This window comes from Vicugna pacos, chromosome 12 (genome assembly GCF_048564905.1).
Source record: "Vicugna pacos chromosome 12, VicPac4, whole genome shotgun sequence".
In the NCBI taxonomy this organism is placed as follows: Eukaryota; Metazoa; Chordata; class Mammalia; order Artiodactyla; family Camelidae; genus Vicugna; species Vicugna pacos.
Window position 1 is genome coordinate 44,514,400 of NC_132998.1, and position 25,594 is coordinate 44,539,993.

A 25,594-nucleotide genomic window follows, 5' to 3' on the forward strand; every position below is an offset into this window, starting at 1 on the left:
TTTATGTCCTAAGGAACATATCCTTAACCAAAGGTCATAAATATTTTCTCCTACATTTTATTTTGATTTTTCTTTTTAATTTGCACTCACATATTTAGGCCTAAAATCCATTTCAAGTAACTTTTTGTATGTGATATGTGGTAAAGGTTGAGATTCTTTTTTTTTTTCTTTCATTTTGATACCTAATTGTTTAATTGTTAGCACCACTTGTTAAAAAGAGTATTTTTCCCCATTAAATAGCTTTGACACCTTTGTCAAAAATCAACTGACTAAATATGTATGGGTCTGTTTCCAAACTCATTAGTTTGTTCCATTCATCTGTGTAGCTATCTGTAAATAGATACCATATTGTCTTGATCTATAGTTTTATAGTAAATCTTCATTTTATTTTTTAAATTTTTGGGGGTTTTGTCTGTTTGTTTTGGGGGAGGGATAATTAGGTTTATTTGTTTGTTTGTTTATTTTTATGGAGGTGCTGGATTGAACCCAGGACCCCCTGCATGCTAAGCATGCACTCTACCACTGAGCTGTATCTTCTGTCCTATAGTAAGTCTTTAAAGTGAATACTGATATCCTCCAAAAATCTAAGTACTCCTGAAACAGTTGTCTATTATATAGTGTAGGTAGAAGTTTGCACTGATGTGAGAAGATATCATTCCTCCAAAGACGGAGGAATGGCTATTCTTACTAGTTATCTTAGGCGGTCTGCTTTCCTGTGTTCCACAGACAGGGGGTTTACTGAACCCAGGGGGGTTCACAGATAGAATTCAGGGCATCCATAATCTTGGATCCTGGAGAAAACTTACTTCTTTCTCATCTTTGATTGAAATTCAGTGTTTCCTTTAGGTATAAATGCGGACAACAAACCTCAGTAGTACTGACAGTACCTGAAACTCTTGCCAATAGAAGGTACAGATCTTCTCCTGTCACATTACAGTTGTGGCTAATATCTTCAAATACTGCTTACACTGATTGTTACCTCAAAATTATAGTAGTTTTTAGAACTGCTACTTGACCTTGTTATTTAATGCATAATAAAGAAACACATGTATTATCAAATTACAATCTTAAAAAACTCTTTTGGTAACTACCTCAGTAGGATTGGTTTCCTTTGTCATATAATGTATTTTACTACATAGTAAAAAAATTGTTTGAGAAGGGGCCCAAAGGCATTTCAGACTGGCAAAGGGGTCCCTGGCACAGACACGGTTTAGCTCTACCTTCTGTGTTCCGATTCCACAGACCTACTGTGCAGGTTGTCCCTCTACCCTAGGAGGTCCATTCAAAATGTCTTTAATGCTTCAGTTTAGAATATTGCAAATATTACCAGCTTTGTGTTATTTCATCTTCTATCACATATAAAATAATCACAATATATAATATATAATGTATTATATTATTTTATCTTATTCATAAATGTGAGATTGAACAATGCTCCACATCAGAAGATTGAAGGGTGTTTCTCATGATTCCTGCCTTCGAGGAAGGAGGCCTGACACACGACACACACTGCTCATGCGCTCCCATGAGGACACACAGAAGTGACCTAGATGATGTCCTTACCCCTCGCTTGGGTGGTGCTGGAGGTGTGGGCAGAGTATCAGCCAATGCCTCCCACAGGAAATGACACGTGCGAGGAAACCTAGAGAACGAGGAAGCATTAAACAGAATGAGAAGAGACTTTCACACAGAAAAATGTGTGAGCGTGAAACCTGACTCTGCCTGCAGTCCCGGGGCAGAGGAACGGCCCAGAGAGGAAATGCACACTGCTGGCCTCTCAACTCCCCATCCGCATGTGTCCAGAAAGACAATCTTTCTCACAATGCAGAAGGCAAGCGGCCTCCCAGTCTGGATGAGAATACTCAGCTAGCATTTACCATTCTATGCTGGCAGGTGGAGTTCTTTCTCTCAGCCTCTTTTCCCTGCCTCCTACCCCTAGAAGCTGCTAGGAGTGCAGAGCCCTTGGCTGACAGAGCCCTTCTGGAAAGGCCGGTCTCCATGTCCTGCGCCATCCTCAGTGCATCCTCCACCCAAGAGCTCTCCAGTGCGCCTCCATGGCTTTTACAAGCTCCTCCAGTCCCAGACTAGTGAGGGGCGCAGGGTCGTGTGCTTAGATGCCATGGTGCAAACGGTCGGGACACCTGGGGACAGACTCACAGTCCCAACTTCCCCATCAGCCCAGTCTGGAGGGGTGGGGGGTCTCCTCCCACCTGGACTACACGAGTCATTTATTACATCCTAAACAGAGATTATTAGCAAGAGACATTCCTATTTAAACTGTCGTTGAGCATTTCCTCCAGCCAGGCAGCAGCAGGGGCTGCTCAGCTAATTAGGGACTGACTGACTTCTCAGCACCGTTAGCAGCTGTGCCCAAGCCTTGCCCACCTGCATCTGCCACGGCACTGGGACCACTCCTTTGTGATGGGCTCTGTTTTCACTTTGTGTATCAAGATCTCAATGGAGCAACTGCCAGCCGCATATCTAGCTAGGACAGGGGTGTACATGAAAAATCTTTACATTTTTGAGGGTTGCTGTTTAGTTCAGGGAATTGTTTTACCTTATTCAATTATCCTGATGGGAAACAGGCTGCCTGTCCTGGGGAGGGGGCTCCTGCTTCCAGCTGCTGAGGTGAAGTAACACTTTCTGAGGAAGAGGATGGTGCCCTTTTTTGCACCATCCTCCGTAGGTTTTCTGTTTTGTTTTGTTTTGTTTTGTTTTGTTTTTTGAGGACATTTTAAATAATGATCATCAACTTCATGACTTCACTTACGGGGCATCATTCTTTTCTCTCAGAGGACAGCCTAGTTTTTTTTTTTTTCTCCCCTGGAGGATCAGTGTATTCATTTCCTCCCTTTCCTCTCCAACATTTTCTGAATGCTTTCACTGCTAGGCACAGGATAAACAGTAAAAATGATAGATCTCCTGCCCCTCTAGGTCAAATAAAGGAACACAAACATTTTAAAATAAAGTGCAATAAAGTGGTATTGATGCTGTCATAGTCATCTGGGCAGAGTATAGTTGGGACGTAATAAAAGGATGGTGATTTAAGTGTGGGGGCAGGCTCGTAAATACTGAAGGACAACAGAGCGAAGTGTTGACAGGAAGAGAAAGGGATGTTAGCCTTCCTGGAAGAGGGATTGGTGAGAGCAAAGTCCAGATGGAGACAACACTTGAGATGTTGGGAGTCACAGAAAGTCTGGATAATTTGAAACTTGCGTTAGATGGAGTGCAGAGAAAGATTAAATGGATGAAGTAGGCAGAGAAAGCATCATAGAGGATTTGGATACCATGCTAAAGAGTTTTGATTTTCTTATAAGAAAACGGGAAAGCTATGGAAGAGCTATAAGCAGGGGTTAGAGACTGACGCCAAGGAAACCAAAAGGGCAGTTATGAGGCTCTGTACTTAGACAGTAGCAGAGGGACGGGAGAGGGGAGGCAGTGAAGAGAAGCTTTACACCTTGAGAGGAAATGATTCTCTTCAGCATGGCATTCAAGGCTTCCATCTCTAGGATCCTGTCTGGTCTTATTTCCATACTCACCATTTACATTAATCTACTTTAAGCCCCTAAAGGAGTCATGCTGTCTCATGTTTCTGCAATAAGTGTTGCTAGTCCTTACTGAAAGGTTATTATATATACAAGGATCACTATTACATGATCTATCCCTTCTCACAACCGCATGTGGTCAGTTACTGTTTTTCCCTCAGTTGACAGATGGAGAAACTGAAGCACAAATAAGTTAAGTAACCTAACTAAGGTCACACAGCTAGTGAAGGACACAAATGAGATTTGACCTCCATCAGCCTCTTTCTAGAATCCATTCTTTTAACCACTATTTATAGCACTATCACACTGCCCCTTCTCTTAAAAGAAAGACCTCTCTTTCTTCACTTAGCTTACCTAATACTCCACCACCACTTAATTCAGCTTCTGCTTCCATCAACATTTTGAAAAATCGCTCACCAAAAATATCAATAATAGACTCCAGTGGGAACTTTTTCATTTTCTTCTACTTGAGTTTTCAAATGCTTTCAACCACTGACTACTCAATAAGCCCTGAAATATCCTCTTCCTTGATTCATATGATGATCTGCTGTTGGTTTTTCTACTTTATCTCTGGATGTGCTTTCTCAGCCCCTTCTGTTAATCATCCTTCTCTACAGAAACTTCATATTGGAGTTTTAAAGATTCAGTCGTAACCCACACACCCAGTCAATTAATCTTCAACAAAGGAGGCGAGAATACACAATGGATAAAAGTCAGTCTCTTTGGCAAGAGGTGTTGGGAAAGCTGGACAGCCGCATGTAAATCAGCGAAGTTAGAACACTCCCTCACACCAAACACAAAAATAAACTCAAAATGGCTAAAACACTTAAACATAAAACAGGATACCATAAATCTCCTAGGAAAAAAACATGGGCAAAACATTCTCTGACATAAATCACAGCAATGTTCTTCTAGGTCAGTCTACGAAGGCAATAGAAATAAAAGCAAAAATAAATAAATGAGACCTAGTTAAACTTATAAGCTTTGAACAGCAAAGGATACCATAAACAAAACAAAAAGACAACCTACAAAATGGGGGAAAACATTTGCAAATGATGTGACTGACAAGGGCTTAATTTCCAGAATATACAAACAGCTCGTACAACTCAATAACAACAACAAAAACAAACAACCCGATTCAAAAATGAGCAGAATACCTAAAGAGACATTTCTCCAATAAAAACATACAGATGGCCAATAGGTACATGAAAAAATGCTCAATATTGCTAATTACCAGAGAAATGCAAACCAAAAATACAATGAGGTATTACCTTACACTGGTCAGAATGGCCACAAAAGATAAATGCTGGAGAGAGTGTGGAGAAAAGAGAATCCTTTTACATCGTTTGTGGGAATGTAATTTGATATAGCCGCTACGGAAAACAGTATGGAGATTCCTTAAAAAAGTGAAAACAGACTTATATAATCCAGTAATCTCACTTCTGGGCATTCATTTGGAGAAAATGCTACTTTGAAAAGATACATGCACCCCAATGTTTATAGCAGCACTATTTACAATAGCCAGGACATGAAAGCAACCTGAATGTTCATCAACAGATGACTGGATAAAGAAGATGTGGTAGATATAGATATAGATATAGATATAGATATAGATAATGGAATACTACTCAGTCATAAAAAAGAATGAAATAATGCCATTTGCAGCACTATGAATGGATCTAGATTATCATACTAAGTGAAATCAGAGGAAGACAACTACCATACAATATCACTTATATGTGGAATCTAAAAAAATAAAATGGCATAAATGAACTTATTTACAAAATAGAAAGAGACTCAATATAGAAAACAAATTTACAGTTACCAGGGGGAAAAGGTGGGGAGGGGAGGGATAAATTCGGAGTCTGGGATTTGCAGATACTAACTACTATATTAAAAAAAAAACAAAACAGATAAACAACAAGGTCCTACTATTTAACATGGGGAACTACAGTCAGTATCTTGTAATGACTTATAATGATAAAGAATATGAAAAAGAATTTATTATCTGTATAAATGAATCAATATGCTGTACACCAGAAGCTACCACAACTATACTTCAATTAAAAAAAAATTAGAATTTGAAGAACTTCGGACAAAAAAAAGAAAAAAAGAAAAAAAACCAACATAAGAAACAAAAACAGCAGAAAAGATTCAGTCCTAGTTTTCCCATTCTTTTCTCTCTATGCTTTTTGCACTGAGTGATCTCATCTATGTTCCAGCTTCAATTTCCATCTATATGTTAACATCTCAGTTTGTATCCCGGCTTCCTCTTTGTTCTACAGACCCTTATAGACCAGTGCTTCTTTAACACTTGCTTGAATTGCTCAACAGCATCCTCCACTCAACATATCCAAGTGGAATTTTCAGTGCTCTCCCCAATATTGCTCTTCTGTGTACTTCAGCAAACACCTTTCACCTAGTCAAACAATCTGGAAACTTTTAGAGTACATCAACCAAAGAACACTAAGAACAAAACTGTAGTCCGAATTAGATTTATGTTGCTTACCGTGGCCAGGAGCAATGCACTCCAGAGGAATTATGGATCATCTTAGTAAGAGAGTTTTTAGGAGCTTCTTACAGGCTTTGGATTGTAGTGAATGGTTGTAGGAAGGATTTAAAAATGTGAGGTCCAGTTTTGATTGGGAGGTTGTCGGTTGTCAAAAAAGCTAGGGAAATTGAATAACTGATCTTACTTTTTTTTTTATTTTAATAGAAGGAAGGAGGATTAAAGTGGGCTGAAAGTAGTCACTGCTACAAAATAGCAATAACATGTTAGCCAGAAGAGAGCACGTTGAGAATAGCTTTGTCTGTCTTGTTCCAGACATGTCACTGAGTGGCCTTCTCTGAATATTGTCTGTAACTTATTTACTTTGAGTTTTAGCACCTCCCAGTTTTAGTTAAATTATTTTGGGAAAAGTGACTTGAACTCTCAGCTTTAATTTTTCAATATAAAACATAAAGCAAGTATCTATTATTATTTTAGGCAGAATATTCAGAATCACTTTACTTACGACTTTAGTTGTACACATATTTTCCTTTATTTTAACAAGGAAACTTTTTTTGAGGTTTCTGTCTAAGGAAAAACCAAATATTATTCTAGCCATATGCAAAAACAGATCCATGTGATTGATAGATTATGAGATCTACATTTTAGAGGCAGGACAACCAAGGAATCATCCATTGTTTGAGGTCTGCAGAGTTTTGAATCTATAAATATCTTGATTTTCTCGAGAGGAAATTAAAAAAAAAGACACAGAAGATCCTCAAATAATCAAGAAGACAGTATCTGTAGTGGCTAAGCAGTCAGAAGCCAGAATGCCTGGATATGAATTTTGACTTTACCACTTCATAGTTCTTCCCTGCCTTCTCCTACTTGGAGCAAGTCTCCTACTTGACCTCTCTTTATTTCAATTTTCCCATCAGTAAAGCAGCAGAAATAATATAGCCCCTTCCTCTTAGAACTGTTGTAAGGATTAAATAGGTTAATAAATATAAAGTGCTTAGAACAGCACCTCCAGCACAAAGTAGGCACTCAATAAATATTTAGTTGGTATTATTATAATCCATCATGTCATTTGGAGTTTAAAAAACCTTTTAAAATTTGAGGAGTTGCCAAGGACCCTGTGTATAAACGGTATGTATGTGTATAAGAAAAAGAGAAAGCTGGAGTCACCTCCAAAATTTTTTAAACAGATCTAGCCATTCAAGAAGACTTCTTCAGAGAGAGCTCTCAGATACCAGCACACTGGAGAATAGTGAATCTAGAATTATGTTAACATACTGGAAGCTTCAATGGAGACTGGAATGGTGAAAGAGCAATTTGGAGAGTAGACTTTCAAAACTGTCAAAGAAATTGATGATGTATCCCTGCTCGCCAGGAAGGGGCTTATGCAACACCTCTGGACTGCATATAAGAGGAACTTCTAGGGGGATTTCATGAAATCTATAACTGAAGTGACTCTTTCTTCTCTTCCTGTCAAGCTGGCCATTTTGACATCTATTAACTAATACATGTAAGTGGGGTAAATTTTTTTTGATTATGACATCTGTTTAAATTGGCTTTCTCTGTTCATAATTTCAGTTAAACTATATGCTTTTAGCATTTACTAGATTGGAGGTGGTTTCTTTGGGGCAGAGAAAAACAGTTTGCAACAAAGATTAAATTGTAGTTTTGTTTTTCTTTTTTTTTTTAATAATCATTTGGGGCACACAGAAGAGTTCTTTGTATTTATTCTTATATTTGGTGACTGGTCATTTGTGCATTTTGTGTATTTAAATTTAATTTACTGGCACATTTATGTAGAAGACTTCAGCTATCTGAACTGATCGCGCTCTAGTCATGAGCAGACTGCTTGCCTAAGTTTCGTTGTATTTTATATACACACATCTCGGCAGGAGACCATTCAGGGTTTGCAGTTCACTGTCATGAAGCTGTCTATGGATCCTTTGTTTAACCACCAATGATTCCACAAGCTGGAAGCTTTTATGAGAAAAAATTAGATCCAAATATCCTATATATTTGTTTTAAAATGGCAAGTTTGGCCCTGGCTTAAAAAAAAGCAGAGTTCCTAAATAGTTAATGTATACAATGTATTTAATAGACATCATTAACCCTTAAATAGCAATCCTACTTCTGGGAATATACCCATAGAGAATAAATAATTGAAGAAAAGAATAATGCCATATGCTCAAAGCTGTTTGTAGCAGTCTTAGGTACGATACCAGGAAGTCAGAAACAACCTGAAGGTCTAACAATAAAATAATGGATAAACAGAGTGTATCTCATTAGGATGGACTCTTAAGTCATTAAAAATGATCATGGCAATGGAGAATCAAGGGAAAATGTTAATTACATGTTAAGTAAAAATGGCAGAATATAAGATGGTATATTGATTGTTAAGGCAAATATAAACAATGCACGTATTTGGATCAACTGAAAGTAACTACTTGGTGGTGGGAATATGAGTAATTTTAATATATTTTCTTCATTTTTTTTTAAACAAGAGAGAAAATAAAGAGTATTAAATGGTATGACTACATTATTTGGGAGCCAAATGCCTTATTCATTTTTCAGATTTGTAAAAATGACAGCTTGTATGTTAAGGCAATTTGAGCTTTAGCCCAGGAACCTGATTCATTTGCCTCAATAGATTCACTGTATCTTGATTCTCTTAATAAATTCTGTGCAAATTCCAATGCCAATAGGTTTGCTATCTTTATTAATATGACAAGATCCCATGGGTGAAAGATACCATAATCAGAGACTTAAAAAAGCACAACATATGATGTGGAGAGTCCACCAAAAGATATGAAGGCCTTTTGAAGAGCTGCTCCTAATTTCTGTATATATTTTTCAAAAGTTAAGAGTTTTATGGTAGATATATAGATAATATAGAATCTTTTCACACTGTGAAATTTAACTTTCAAATTAAATCTTTTACATTATAATCAAAAAACATGGTCATAGTCAGTTGTGAGAAATGGCTGCAAAAATCACCATAATTCAACCCCCCAAATTTATTAACAAGTCCCCTTGGAGTAATGCCTGTTAAAGAATGTCAGCTGAAGGCAGGAGGGATTTGTGAAATTCTTGTCTCCTTTGTATTTATTCTTTGGCAGTGACCGAAGAGGAAGAGAGTGAGCAGGAGCCAAGATCTGGTCCGTTTAGGGCAAGGTTGTGAGTTCCCTTGAGATCTGTATGCTCCCCAACCTTGGAATACAGCAGACACTATGGGGCCTGGCAGGGTCTTCTGTGTTCTTGGGCATAAAATTACCTCAGAGGAGCCTTAAAGGGGCTGTCTTCTCAAATGGTAAGCACTCGGAGATCTCCTTAAAATACCCATTCTGACTGAGTAGGTTTGGGGTAGGGACTGAGATTCTGCCTTTTTAACAAGTTCCCAGGTGATGCTGATGCTGTTGGTCCGTAGAGTGCATTTCTGAGTAATAAGACTCTAAGCTCAGCTAACTTGAGGAAAAAAAGTGATTCAGGGAATTTCCTGTTTTAATCTTTGCTTCCCATATTATTTCTATGACTGGAAACTCATCTTTGGACAAGGAAGTATGCCACTGGCGTGGACTTAAATGTAAAAAGAAGTGTTAGTATATACTGGAATACTTTCTTATAATTTTTATTTATCACTCTGGTGTCTAGAAAGATCTGTATTGGTAACTAAGAAATACATTCTGTAACTCATATGTTGAAGTTTTAAGCATTGCTAAATGCCCACCAGCTTTTTCGGAATGTTACTGCCCTAATATTATGCTGTGTGGTCATCTGTTTGGGTGGCTGTTTTTGAAATTTTGCCTCAGAATTTTCAAATTTTATTTACAGACCTCTTCATAAAATCTCCTCTCTGATTTTTTTGTTGGCCCTTGTATATATGATATGTAAAATGTCAAAGTATTTGGTATTTAATAATTAGCAATTATCCTTGGGTTTATTTTTAGCAAGTATTTCAAGATTTATTTTAAAATTAAAATTAAAGTTAATATCGTGGGCAGGAAGCTTCTTGATTTTCACTGATCTTCCTAAGTAAGTTACAATTAACCACTATTTATGGTGTTCAAGTCTTTCAAAAGTGACCTTGGGCTGCAACTTTTTACTTTAAATTGCCAACTTCTGATTTTAACTTAGCATATACCTATAAGACAATAAAAGCTAAGTATGAATCTATTACCCAAAGTAGTAAACACAAGATACATTATTTGGAATGTCAACAGGATTCTTAGTATTGAATTTTTTTCTCAAACCTATGAACAGTGAGCAGAAAGATCTCTTAGATTTGTTTCCAATGAGAACACATTGCTGTGGAAAATAAATTTACATGGTTGTTTAGTTTTGAATACAGTACTTTACACTTTAAATCGTTGGCTCACCAAATTTGGGTACCACAGGGTAGACAAAAGGGAAAAACAAAAGGGAAGTCTGTAAGTAGATACTGAGCATTGAAATCATTATGCTTTCAAGATAACAATTAAATCCTTACAGTGAATGAAGAATGGGTGAACTATTCTAAAGAATTACTACTTGCTCCTTGGGTTTACACTACTGTTCTGATACTAAGGATTTATATTCCTAATGTATATTATTGAATTAGTTTGTTGTTCTGAGGATTGAGGTTTATTGTGAAAACTCCCAGTTCATAGATGTTTAATTCAAAATGATACATGCACCCCAATGTTCATAAAGCACTATTTATAATAGCCTAGACATGGAAACAACGTAAATGTCCATCGACAGATGACTGGATAAAGAAATTGTGGTATATTTACACAATGCAATATTAGTCAGCCATAAAAATGATATAATAATGCCATTTGCAGCAACATGGATGGACCTGGAGAATGTAATTCTAAGTGAAGTAAGCCAAGAAAGAGAAGGAAAAATACCATATGATATCACTTACATGTAGCATCTAAAAAAAAAAAATTTACAAAACAGACTCACAGACATAGAAAACAAACTTATGTTAAACAGAGGGGGAAGGGGGAGAAAAGGGATAAATTGGGAGGTCGAGATTTGCAGATACTAACTACTATATATATAAAATAGATAAATAAGTTTATACTGTATAGCACAGGGAACTATATTCAGTATCTTGTAGTAACTTATGGTTAAAAAGAATATGAAAATGAATATATGTATGTTCCTATATGACTGAAGTATTGTGCTATACACCAGAAATTGACACAACATTGTAAACTGACTATACTTTAATAAAAATATTTTTTAAAAAGTTTCATTGGACTTTATATGTCTTACTTGATCAGAAATACTTATACCCTGCTCTTCAAAAAGTTAGAGAGATTTAGTCTTCTGCTTAGTCTAACTTTCCAAGATAGCATTTCTATTCTGGCCCCAACAAACAGCTATCCTATCCTTCTTACGCATTTGTATCTTAGAGAAAGGTTAGAATCTAAAAATCAGGACATAAATTAAATGTGTATTTGATGTAACTCCAGTAGGCTACTATGACCTTCAGAAGCTCTATAACATAGCTTTACTTATTTAACTAAACAAAATTCCAAGGGATATAAAGTTTTAATTTTCATAATAACAGAACACTAAGGAGATCCTGGTTGAATTTACTATTGTTTCATTAATCTTAAAGGTAGGAGGTATGCTATTAATAGCAGTAATTTTAATGAAATCCTTTCTTCTCTAAGCATCTGCAACCAATTTATGAGAATGAAAACACATTACCAATAACCTCATTAACAAAAGTGGATATTAAAACTGTGCTAGAGATCTGAAATATGAAGTATATTTTAAAAGAATTTCAAATCTGTTTATTTTCAAGGTAAAGAACAGTACTTGCTATTCTTAAGAGAAAAGTAATCCAAGAAAATCATTTATCTTGCAAGAGCTTTCATTTCTTGTACTGTAAATGCTGACCCTCAAAAATACTAAATATCATTTCTCAATACAGTATAAACTGTTGTTAAGAGGTAGCTTCCTGAATATAGTATAAGCTGGTAATGTAAATGTGGACCCTTGAAAGGCATCGTCTGCACACACAGAATGATGGTCAATATGCTGAAAACTAAAAGTGAATCCTCCTTTGCCTTCAGTTTTATTTTTACTTCTGTCCTTTTGAGTCAAGGAGAAATAGAGCACTAACATTATTTTTTCTGTATGATTTAAAATCTGTCCCTTATGCCTTTATTCACAGAGGTTTACCTGCACAGTTATACTGTCTACTAAAATTGGAAATAGTCTGAAGTCACCAGAGCACCAGAGATGTCTACTGTTATAATCAAATGGATCTGGAATTGTTTTATCTTTCCCATGAAACACATTATTTGAGTATACTTTACTTGATGGAAAACCACCATGAGTTCTTTTTCTTAGAAGTGTCGGAGCAGTATTAGAAGCCTGGATTCTTTCCTGAGAGGGCAGCTAACTCAGAATACATGTGCATTTAGTTCAACATGATCAGCTGATGCACACCAAATCCTATGTTGACCAAGTGGAAAGCAACATGTTCAATTTCAGGTTGGAATTTGCATACATTCTCTGTTTTTCTAAAATTAGGCTTTTCCTCCCATGAGATTTAAATACATTCTCCTTTGTTCTGTGCTGAAATGTGTTAACTCTCTTATTCTGCATTGTGCATTGGAGAATTCTAATAAAGGTAGTACAGTTTTAAAAAAAAAAGGTCTTCCATTGATAGAATATCTGCAAACTTAATGAGGCAATCCACTGAGGTAAACACATCAGTTAATAAATTTCCACACATGTAGCCGTAACATCATTGGCCAAGTACAAATCATTTGGGGAGGTTTGGAGCCTTTGAGTTTCTTTGGTCACAGGTGAACCAGAGCACAAACTTCACATAGCAGATTATTTCTTAAACAGTCTTCCTCCATGAAAACAAGCCGTTCTACTGACCACATTTAAAAACAACCTAAAGGAAACTGTAATTAAGAGGAAGAATGGGAAAGAAGTGAACAGTCTAGGACACAGTTCATGGTAAAGGATTGTGTGTCTATGTAGACACTTTCTTCTCCTAAATGTCATTATCTAAATCTTATCTCTACCATATTCCTTTCGTATGTGTTTCAATGAGTAGATTATGAACTACTGAAGATTAGGAACTATCAAAAGTTTCTAAATCCTTCTCTCCAACCTTTAGCGTGTAGCACCGTCATAGTCACCTAGTTGCGAACTAACAAGATACTGGGGTGGCTGAATTATATTTAGCACCCACAACATACTTTTATTGAGATATGGGGAATCAATAAAGGATTAATTGAAGATTCAATTTAATAGTTATATAATTATTAATGTTTTATTTTTCTTCTTGAGGCAGCTTTGGCATATTGTGTTTCTTGGAGAAAATTCTCCATTGTATACAAATGTTTAAATTTCAAAAAATATTATAAAGTTGTGCATAATATTCATATTACCATTAGAATTTTTGCAGGCTCTACAGTGATGCTGTCTTTTATATTCCTGATACTGGTTATTTGAATACTCTTATTTTGTTTTAAATGATTACTCTTGCCAGAGTTATGTCAATTTTATTAGTTATCTAAGAACCAACTTAAGAGGTGTTAATTATTTCTCTGCATATTTTTCTTCCACTAACTAGTTATCTTTTAATCTTTGGTCTTCTTCTTTTCTAATATGTGTTCAAAGCTATTGTTTCCTTATATTATGGTTTTAGCTCATCTCACAGATTTTGATGTGTAATTTGCAATGAAAATTACAATGTATAACAAAAATTTTATAATTTTTTCATTATAATTCAGTTCAATTATTTTCATTATTATTCAAAATATTTTCTGATTTCCACTGTGATTTCTTCTTTGACTCAAAAGTTATTTAGATGCCTAATTCTTATATTTAAAGCCTATGGGACCCTATCAAAACTCCAGTGGCATTTTTCATAGAATGACAACAAATAATTCTAAAATTTGTATTAAAACACAAAAGTCCTTGAATAACCAAAACAATTTTGAGAAAGAACAAGATTGGAATATCATGCTCCCTGATTTCAAATACTACACAGCTATGGTAATCAAAACAATACAGTATTGGTACAAAAACAGACACACAAATCAATGGAACAGAACAGAGAGCCCAGAAATGAACCCACACTATGGGCAATTAATCTACGACAAAGGATGCAAGAATATACAATGGGGAAAAGACAGCCTCTTCAATAAATGGTGCTGGGCAAACTGGACAGCTATATACAAAAGAATCAACGTGGACTACCCTCTAATACCGTGCATAAAAATAAATTCAAAATGGATTAAAATTTAAATGTAAAACCTGAAACCATAAAAATTCTGGAGGAAAACATAGGAATTAAGCTCTTTGACATCAGTCTCAGTAATATTTTTTTGGATATGTCTCCTCAGGCAAAGGAAACAAAAGCAAAAATAAACACATGGGACTACATCAAACTAAAAGGCTTTGCACAGCATAGGAAACTATCAACAAAATGAAAAGATCACCTACTGAATGGGAGAAGATATTTGCACAATATATACAATAAAAGGTTAATATCCAAAATTCAGGAAGAACTCATACAATTCAACATCAAACACACACACACAACCCCATAAACAACCCAATCAAAAAGATCTGAAGAGACATTTTTCCAAAGAGGACATTTTCATGGGCAAAAGATGATCAACACCACTAGTCATCAGGGAAATGCAAATCAAGACCACAGTGAGGTATCATCTCACACTGTCAGAGTGGCTATCATCAAAAAGAACACAAATGACAAATAATGGTGAGGATGTGGAAAAAAGAGAGCCCTTGTGCATTGCTGGTAGGAACATAAATTGGTGCAGCCACTATGGAAAACAGAGATCCCTTAAAAAATTAAAAATAGAACTACCATATGATCCAGTAATTCCACTCTTCAGTATATGAAGGAACTAAAAACACTAATTCAAAAATATAAATGCACTCCTATGATCACTGCAGCATTATTTACAAAAACCAAGATATGGAAGCAATCTACGTGTCTTTTGAGAGATAAATGAATAAGAAGATGTGATATGTATATACATATAATATATATAATAGAATATCATTCAGCCATAAAAAAGAATGAAACCTTGCCATTTGTGACAATGTGGATGGACCTTGAGAGATTTGTGCTAAGTGAAATAAGTCAGATAGAGAAAGACAAACATCATATGATTTTACTTACATGCAGAATCTAAAAAGCAAGACCAATGAACAAACATAACTAAAGACATACAAATTCATAGATACAGACAACAAACAGATGATTGTCAGAGGGGAGGAAAGAAACAGGCGAAGAGACTAAGAGTTACAAAATTCTGACTGCAAAATAAATGAGTTATGGGTAGGAAATATACAGTGTGGGGAATATAGTCAATAACTATGTAATATCTTTGTCTCATAACAGATCTAACTAGAGTTACTAGTATTATCATGGTGATCATCTTGAAATGGATAGAAATATGAAATCACTGTGCTGCGAAACAGGAACTAACATAGTGTTGTAAATGAATTATACTTCAAACAAACAAACTCATAGAAAAAGAGATCAGATTTGTGGTGTCCCTGAGGGGGGGATTTAGGGAGAGCAAACTGGATGAAGGCAGTCAAAAGGTACAAACTTCTAGTTATAAGATAAATAAGCACTAAGGATGTAATGTAAAACATTGATAAAAATAACTAACACTGCTGTATGTTACATATGAAAGTTGTTAAGATAGTAAATCTTAAAAGTCTTTATCACAGGGAAAAATACATTTTTTCTATTTTTTTAATTTTGTATATATATGAGTTGATGGATGTTCATTAAACTTATTATGCCAATCATTCCATGATGTAAGTCAGATCATTATGCCATAAACCTTAAATGTGTACAGTGCTGTATGTCAATTACATTTCAATAAAACTAGAAGGAAAAAAAATAAAGCACATGGGAATTTTCTATATATTTATATATGTACTTTATATATATATATATATATATATATGCACAATGAAATACTGTTCAGCCATAAAAAAGAATGAAATTTTTCCACTTGAAACAGCATGTATATATTTGGAAGGTATTATGCTTAGTGGATAGGTCAGACAGAGAAAGAGAAAAACTGTATGTTATCACTTATATATGGAATCTAAAAAATAAAACAAATCAGTGAATATACCAAAAAAGAAATGTATTCAGAGATTTAGAGAACAAGCTAGTGGATACCAGTGGGGAGAGGAAAAGAAAGAGGGATAGTGGTAGGGTATTAAGAATACAAACTACTATGTATAAAACAAATAAGCTATAAGGATATACAGTATAGGAAATATAGCCAATATTTTATAATAATATAAATGGAGTGTCACCTTTAAAAATTGTGAATCACTACTTTGTACACTTGAAAGATAATATGTAAATCAACTATACCTCAATAAAAAAAATTAAACATATGTATAAAAATAAAGCAGTCAATTTAGCTCATAGCCATCCAGGGCTGGGGTCGGGGCGGGGGATGACTCATGCCTTATGACAAAGACTGGAATAACCGTGCATGTTAAAGAGGGCAATAACAATAAGTATACTACTAATACTACTACTAATTATTATGCACAGTAAATAGAAACACAGATTAAAGAACAATGTTCAGATGCAGGTAGTATGGAGGTTTTTTTGTATAAATCTCTGCATTTATATCTACTGGTACAGAATAATCATTGTCAGAAATTATCCTAGAATAAATATTAATCTTAAAATAATAGATTATGTCAGCAAGTAAAATTACTGTGAAATTTATCCACTGAACATAAAGTAATGTTCTTTATTCAATAATCAAACCTACTTTTAAACACAGACAATTTCTCAGATTTTGAATGGGGACACTAACAATTCATTCATAAGTTGTCTGATTAGAACTTAGAATACATTTTGTATTTTTCCTATGAAATCAATGTTATAAACATGGTTAAGTTCCCATTTCTCTCCCTCTAGGGCATTTAAAAACACAAATATTGCTTTTATATTACGCATTATGTGCCAGGAATTACGGGCTTTACATTGAGAATGACAACCATCTACATCAGTATAAAAGAGCTATGAGGTCTAAGAACTGAGACCACCTGTGTTAACATGATTTATTTGTTTGTTACACGAAAACTTTGCCCAAGGAAGATAAGACTGTAAACCAATAAATAACTTCATTGTTTGTTTCAGGAAGTTCCAATATATTAATTTATCTCAGGCAAACAATCTGTTCACCTTGCCAAAGTGTTCTCTTATCAAGCAATAGTTTACTTATCAAGACTTGCTTCAAGACCCTCACCTCACTGTAGATACTAACCATAAAGCTTATGTCACAAACTTTTCCAACTCCCAGTCTGTTCTTCATCTTAAAAAAGTGAACTTAAACTAGAGCCCAGACTTTCAAATCCTATAAATATACTCCACTGACTTCCCCCTTCAGAGACTGTCACAACTGTCAAGGCGAAGTCCTCTATTACTGCAGAGAATTCCAATAAACTAAGTTTTGCTTTATTAACAGGGTGCCTGGAGATATTTTGGGGGAATTCAACAACATATATTTATTCCTTTAATCTTCATAACAACCGTATGAGTTAACTCTGTTCTTACGTTATTTTTACAGTGAGAAAACTGAGGCACACTGAACAGTTAAGTGACAGACAAGGACACAAAACAACTCATGTGAATCTAAACTATGGTACTAATACTACTGAGTTCTTCTTCCTCCAAGTCTGTTAATTTGAAGATCCCTTACAGAATCCTGCGCCCTGACCCTCCTAGCCCTGTAGAGTAGTTACAGTACTGACTAGTGTAATTAGTAATTTTACTGACTTCCTCACTGGACTGTGAATTCTGAGGCAGGGACATATCTCTTGTTTGTCTCCATAGTGCCAGTGCCTATCTAGCATAATCTCTGACACATGGTAGGCAGTCAATAAATGTTTATAAAATAAATATCAAATAAAACCCTACTTTACAAATGAGGTGCTGAGGTATTAAGTGTCTTGCTTTAACTCACCCAGAAAGTAACTGTCAGAAATGGTGCCCCTGCCAATGCACCACATTCTTCAGCTCAACTGTAAATGAGTTATCACAGAGCAGTTTTTATGAGATGAGAGTCTACAAACATTGCAGTGGGGATTTATCTTCCAAAATACTACATTTCTTTGCCTTTTGCTGAGATGATATCATCTCAGTGTGATCATACAGGTCATTTCATGTTGATTAGACGCTGGGATCTCACATTTTTCTCTGATTAATAAAAACTGGAAAGCCGTTAATTGGTAAACTCAATTTCTGACAGTGTTTTAAAACATTCAGAAGTGACTATAAAATAGTCTCCTTGGTTAAAATAGTTGTAATGCACTTCCCTACATTAAACAGAGCTTTTACACATATAAGGTTCTTTTCTTTCTTTATTATAATGGGAAAAGAATGTTATACAACTATTTGGGCTTCAGAAAAAAATGTGTAAAATTTTATATAGAAATTGAAATGATAAAAGGAAAGAAAGTAGGCTAGAAAGGTTTTCTGCTCCTTCTGAGATAGCTACTCATAGAGCAAACAATATGAGGAAATAAAAGAGAATAAAATAAGCAACCTAAAGAGACACATCAAACAAATGAAAATGGGTGAACCCTGTTTTCATTCTGAATTGAACAAACTGATATAAAAGAAATTTTGAGCCAATCACGGAAATGTGAATGAGGACAGGTTAACAGATTATTATGGAAAAAAATCCTTAACTTAGAAATATATACTAAAGTATTTATGTGAAATAACAAACTGCCTGAGACTTGCTTTAGAATTCTCTGAGGAAGATGGGTGTGGTGGCAAGGGTGTGTGTGTGCGCCTGCTCGTGTGTGCACAGATGAAACAACACGGGTGAATGCTGATCATTAGTGAAGTTGGTGATGTGTATGTGGGGATTCATTATATTCTATGCTCCATTTCTGGACAAGTAAGAAAATTTCAGAATAAAAAGCTTTGTACTAGCTCTTCAAAGCAGCTGATCATTCACTTGCATACTGGCTGCAAACTCAGTATCACAACCTAAAGCAAAGAACTATTCTCATCTGTAGATAGACTATGAAATTTAAGAAAGAAGTTACTTTTTCTTCTGGAAGAATTTTACACAGTCTCTGAACATCAAGGAAGCTTTTTCCCAGCTGTCCATCTCTTCCATGTGTATTAGAAACCTCAACTTTTTTAATAATGAAAGGAACCTTTACCACACTGGGCAGAGGCTGGCCTTGTCTTATTCACTCTTGCTTTTCTTAAACTGGTCTTTTAAAGAGCAAAAAGCAATTCCAGTAAGTGCCAACACATCCTTCATTTTAGTAAGATAAATAGCCTCAAGAATCTTTAAAGTGAATATCTCACCTTTAAGGTGCATATTCCTTTAAGGACATGGAATATTTCCTCGCGTTAATTTAGACTAAAAGGCAGTATAAAATATGCTTTATATTAAGCCCTTTTTATGTCTATCCTGGCTCCTGGGCATTTATTTAAGTGCGAATTTTTCCCCCCTGATAACATGGTAAATCCTTCCAAAATGTGGAAGAAAATGTAAATGATCTTCAGACCCAACTGGTTCTACTATACGTACACCTATACCTTTTATCTGTTTTTAACTCAGTAAAACAGTTAGCAAATATCATGGGTCTCAGATATCGAACAGGAAACAAGACGCAGATTACCATGGATGTACTAACTTAGGAATGTAGGTCAGTCCTTTTACAATATTTTCATGAGTTCTTATTTCATTAATGTATGCTCTGACAATGGAAAAATGGATTAAGGCATTCTGTTGTTAGCTGTTATTTTATCGTCTATTTAAAATACTTAGAAATGTTTTTCAAATACTTATATAACATGGCATTAATGTTTAAAAAAGCAAAATTAGCAATAGGTTCCACAAACAGACACATCTATTACCTTGCTTCAACTGAAATCACTGCTGCTTCTTCAGCGCAATAATAGCATAACACCTGGGAGATTTCACAGGATCAAACAACTTCACAAGCGCAGACCATGCAATATCATCCTGCAAAGAGGTAACTGATTTAAATAGACAACTATTTGTTGAGGATAAAAACGAAAGATGTCAGACCATATACTGGAATACAAAAACCATGTAAAAACACAAATTATATAAAAGAAATTTTTTTCTGTCGAATAAAATTAACATTTAGAATTTCACCTTTGGGAATTTATGCTGAGGAAATAAAGATTTACATGGAGAGTGAACCACAAGGCCACTCTTTGCTGCAACTGTGAAAAATGGAAAGTGGCTAGTAACAACTGGGTATTACTTAAGTAAATTGTTGTATGATGAAACGTTATTCAGCTTCTGTAGTACATTTAATGAGATGGAAAAATTCTATATAAAACAAATAAATCAGATGCAACACTGCACCTAACTAAAGTAGAAATAAATGCTCAAACATATACATGCAACATACATACATTAGAAGCGCTAGAAAACACAAATAACAGCTAATGCTGAAGGGTGAGATTATCATTACTTTTAGTTTTCTTTTTTCATGTTCTTCAAATTTTCTAACATAAATGTTACTTTTATAATAGTAAAATGCTATTTAAACTATTAAGAAAACTAAAAATTATATAATCTCTATCACTTCATTATCAATCTTTTAATCTTGGTGCACACCATTTTGCCTATTTTACTGAGGTCACTGGCAATTGTTTTCAAAAGGGAAATGAGGAGTAAAATAGGCCTGATTCTGTCAACCACCAACTTGGGAACCAAAACTTTCCAGTGATTTTGAGTTAGTAGCTTAGGAAAGTACATTAGTATCTAAATATTTAAAAATTGCCTTTCTCTACAAAAACACCATTTATTAAAAATCCACTTGTTTCAAGTAGTCTGTTGAAAAGAAGCTCCCCATATGATAAAACAAAATTATTAAAATAAAGAGTTTATAGTGGAAACATAAAGCTGAATCCACAAATGCACTTTTTTTAAACAGTTCAAAAACTTTATTTTGATCACAGCTTAGAGTAGAATCTGAAAAACTCATTTTCCCCAAAGATAATCAAAAGTCCAACTTTTTTGGTCATTCAACACAGATATAACAAATAAGACTGCAAAAAAAGCAGCAATTTTCATTGATCAGAAAGAAATTTCTATACTGCAGAGTGCATATGTCCCAAAATTCAAAAGTGAATTAAAAGGTAATTTTTACAAAATAAAATATATGAATGATACCTTTTATGTCTGGCCTTATTAATTTTAGCTATACAATATGTCACAAATGATGGTTTGACTTCAGTGCCTACTATACAGTAATTACCATACAATTAAAAGAATGTAAACTTTATTATAGCAGCTTTGCTGAAAACATCTGTTGTACATATGTTTTTGTTTCAAGAGATGGAAAGAATGTTTAAACTTGGAAAATATAGTGAGAAAAATTACCTTACTAGTTCTACGTGAAATTAAGTTATCCTAGTTATAAGTGGATCCATTTTACTGGATCTAAGAAAGATATTTGTGATACATTTAAAATTAACATAATTTACCTGCTCTTTCAGGTAGCAAAGTCGATCCAGAAGAATCAATGTCTCTATACAAGGAGCAAGAACAACTTTCAACTAAAAGAAAGAATAAAATAGGATGGTGGTACTTCAAAACAAACAAAAATACTAGCATAACACTTGTGTTTAAGAAAATGTACCTACAGAAACTTGTGTTAAGGTCAAATCTCCAATACCCAATGTACATCTTCAGAAAATGAATACTTCAGAGATCAAAAGTTGTTCTTTAATAGTAATAGGAAACTAATGTCCTTTGAGTGACTTTGGGGTAGACTCCAAAAGCAATCATACATATGTGATAGAAAGCTTTTAAAGGGGTACTAAGAATGAAATTCATTAAAAGGAATGCTTGTGAAATAACTGAGACCAATATGTGTTCAAAGAACTCTAAAACTTCTTTCCGTAAATTTATAATACACTTTAAGAGAAATCTACCATGTGTTCTCTTTATTACATTACTGACACCTAATATAGTTCTGAAATAGGAAATGATTCAAAACGGTTTTTCTACAAACAACATAGATTGGTTGGTCCTGTTATAAAATTTAATAGGATCCTATTCAAGTCTAGCAACATATTTAGTTTAATATGTTTAATTCTGAGATTTACCATATTAAAAGCCTCCAGCTCATTCATTCTAGGCTTATACTTCTCGTAGTAGTCCATTATAGTTTTTTCTGGCAGCTTTAAGATAAAACAACAATAATAAATAAACTTAACAACAGTGAAAAAATATTTCTTTCTTTATCAAACATACTCTAAAGTAAAATAAACATAATAATTTAAAACAATCTTAGGTGTCTGAAGAGCTCTAAGGATATTCAGGAAGGAGTCAATAACTAAATTCTTTCATTTAAATCTTCTGCATCTATATAGATTATTCAGCATAGCATAAATAAAATCACCAATAACATTCTATTAATTTTGTTTGATTTCAACAAGTAGTGATGAAATATTTACTTTTTCACTTGTTTCTTTGTTTGGGGTACATAGTAGGAGCTCAATAAACATCTTGAGTAAAATTAAAGTTTAAAACAATTAATCTAAAACTATATATCCTAGAGAATAATTCAAAGGCAACAGGAACACAATAAGGACACATAGTCATAGTTAATTTCCTCTAACATCCACTTAAATCCATCAACAAGCACCGCTTTCTTTTTTTTTTTTTTTCTTCTCTAAAACACAATACCCATAATACGCTGAACTCTTGTGGTTAGAAGGCCACCTTCTAGATCACTTACATGATTCTGTTCCCACCAGTTGAGATTTATTCTTACTGAGTTGATTGTATTTGCTCCTCAGGACATGCTACTTTAGAGAACTACATTCTGCTGGTTTTGTCAGTGATCTATATATAACCCTGGGCAATTTCTCCTGGCATCTTTCTGCATCCCTTGTTTCCTTCACTGTACTTCATAATACACATGGTTTGAGATTTAACATGCATTCTGATTTTCAAAGAAGGAGTTTGTGTTTCTGTTTCTCATTCTATTTGTTGCTTTAGTGTGACTTTGAAGAAAAAAAGGTGAGAAACTCATTTTCACTTTCCTATTTTAAAAAATGGAAGTCCTTTTCTTCACTTTGAACCAAAGCTGGATACTGTAGACTACTCATTATAGGTATGTTTGATGAAAAGAAGTTAAGGTAGTTTACTCCAAATAGTAAATCTATATACAAAGCTGTGTACAAAACCAAAACAAAACAAATGGCCTTGTTCTTATAAAAAAAGTTCAGTGGATAAAATTATATTAATGTTTCTAAGTAAAAAACTCAGTATTTAAGGTATGATTTCATGCTTTAATTAACATTTTCAATCAAATGCTCAACTACCAGCCTCATAAGATTAGATGAGAGATTCTATGGAAATTTTATGAAGACATTATCTTACTTAATTTTAACATCACTCTGTAACACATATATTCATGGTCTCATTTTATAGATGACATTATTGAGTGTCAAATCCAGTAAAAGCCTAGAAAGGGCAAGCACCTGATGAAGGCATCAGAACTGAGGTGCTACTGGGGTAGAACATACTCAGGCAAGGACAAACAGGCAAACTTACAAACTGAAGTACGCACTGACTGGCAGCTGGGAGTATAAGTCATGAATTCCATTGCTCCCTGCTGCCCATCTCCTAGACTGCAGAAAAAGGGATTAATAGTAGTTACTCTGTGTAATTGGGTCCTAGCTCAGTGGGCTATGGTTTAGGTTCAGGGAGACACCCAGTTCTAAAGAGAACCTGGGTAAGACACAGTATATGAACAGTCATGTTAAGGTGCTTTAGATTTTATTCCCCCTACTTTCCTTACAATTGTTTTGACTGATTTTAACTCCAGTATAGCCTATGTGTTAGACAGTATATGTCCTACAACTCAACACATTTCAAATACTTGACCAACTTCATCCTGTCTGCAAAAGTTTCAAGAGTCACAGTTCGGGGCATAAGCATTTCTTTAATGCTTCAGTGAGATTCATCATTCCTTGAATTTCTTCTGCCTTTACTTCAAACCTCAATTCTCCAATCTGTTTGAGAAGTGCATTTATTTTATCTGGTGGCAAGCGCAGATTCTTCTCTTTAGTCTTCCTTGTTGGCCTATTTGACGACTGCTAGTTTTAGAAAAACGCTAAACAAGCATTCTTCTTGTGCTCAATGTCTGTTAATAAGTTATACAAATATGATAAAAAAGGAGCATGGAATCTAGAGTAAGACAGACTGCACTGGAATCCTCCCTCCCCAATTTCCCAGACTTTGGCTTTAAGAAATCTACTTATTCGACTTCTTTACCTATAAGTTGAGGATAACAGTACTCATTTCATAAAGTCATCCTTAGTATTCAGTGAGCTAATATAATCAAAAATTTTAGCACAATGTTTGCCACAAAGCAAAGTTAAATAAATATTAGCTTTTCTCATATTATTTTTAAAAATAAAAATCTCAGAACAGTTTTAGATTTACAGAAATTTTGAAGATAGTAGTTTAGATATTCCCTACAGCCAGTTTCCCTTATAACAGAGTTATCTGTTATAGTGAATCAATACCGATATACTAGTATTAGTCAAAGTCTACATTTCATTCAGCTCTCCATAGATCTATCCAATGTCCTTTTTCAGCTCCAGGATCCCATCCAGGATACCACATTGCATTTAGTCCTATTGGTTGTGACAGTTTCTCAGACTTGCCCTGTTGTTGATGGTCTTGATGGTTTTGAGGGGTACTGGTCAGGCATTTAGTGGAATGTTCCTTCACTAGTGTTTCCCAGATGTTTTCCTCATCATTAGACTCGGGCTATGGGTTTTGAGAGGAAGATTACAAAAGTACAGTGCCATGTTCCTCATGAGATAGTGTTTGTCAGGTTTCTTCACTGTAAATTTCCTCTTTTTCCCCCTTTCCACACTACACGCTTTGGAAGAAAGTCACTATGTGCAGCCCACACTTGACTGGGGAGTTATACTCCATCATCTTGAGGGTGCAGTATCTAAACAGAATATTTGGAATTCTTTTTCATGAAAGATTTGTCTCTTCTCCTCTGTTTATTTATTAAAATTGTCTTTTTATAGATCTATATAAGGGGGTCCAGATAAGGAAGGGTGGACCACACTTCGTGGGGAATGCGTTGGATAAATGGATGAAAGACACACAGTTGTTCAGAGATCCTCCTTACATCCTACCTGATCATAAGATAGGTTAGCAATTGATCATGTTTTCACCACTAGATGTTGGGACTGAGGCTGTTATACACCCTTTGGCTAGAACTCAAGGTAGGGGGATGTGATGCCAAATTGTGAGTGCAAGGGAAAAATTCTTGAAGGAAATTAAAAGTGCTACTCCAGTGAACACACAAATGATACAAAAATGAAACAGCCCTATTGCCAATATGGAGATTTTAGTGGTCTATATAGAAGATCAAACCAGCCACAAAATTCCCTTAAGTCAAAGCCTAATCCAGATCAGGGATCTAACTTTCTTCAATTCTACGAAGTTTGAGAGAGGTG

General features: G+C 34.8%; 1 protein-coding gene across 1 annotated transcript in view; it reads right to left on the reverse strand.

Moving 5' to 3' along the window:
• Positions 1-1,377: 1,377 nt before the first annotated feature.
• The window catches only part of METTL25 (methyltransferase like 25), a 78,654-nt gene continuing 54,437 nt past the window's right edge, over positions 1,378-25,594 (reverse strand). Inside the window, exons 10-13 of the mRNA XM_072973330.1 lie at positions 22,208-22,282; positions 21,584-21,655; positions 19,976-20,084; positions 1,378-1,642 (exon numbers count right to left, since the gene is read on the reverse strand). Of these exons, the coding sequence (XP_072829431.1) occupies positions 19,992-20,084; positions 21,584-21,655; positions 22,208-22,282 (240 nt within the window). The 3' untranslated portion in view covers positions 1,378-1,642; positions 19,976-19,991. The remainder of the gene's footprint in view (positions 1,643-19,975; positions 20,085-21,583; positions 21,656-22,207; positions 22,283-25,594) is intronic.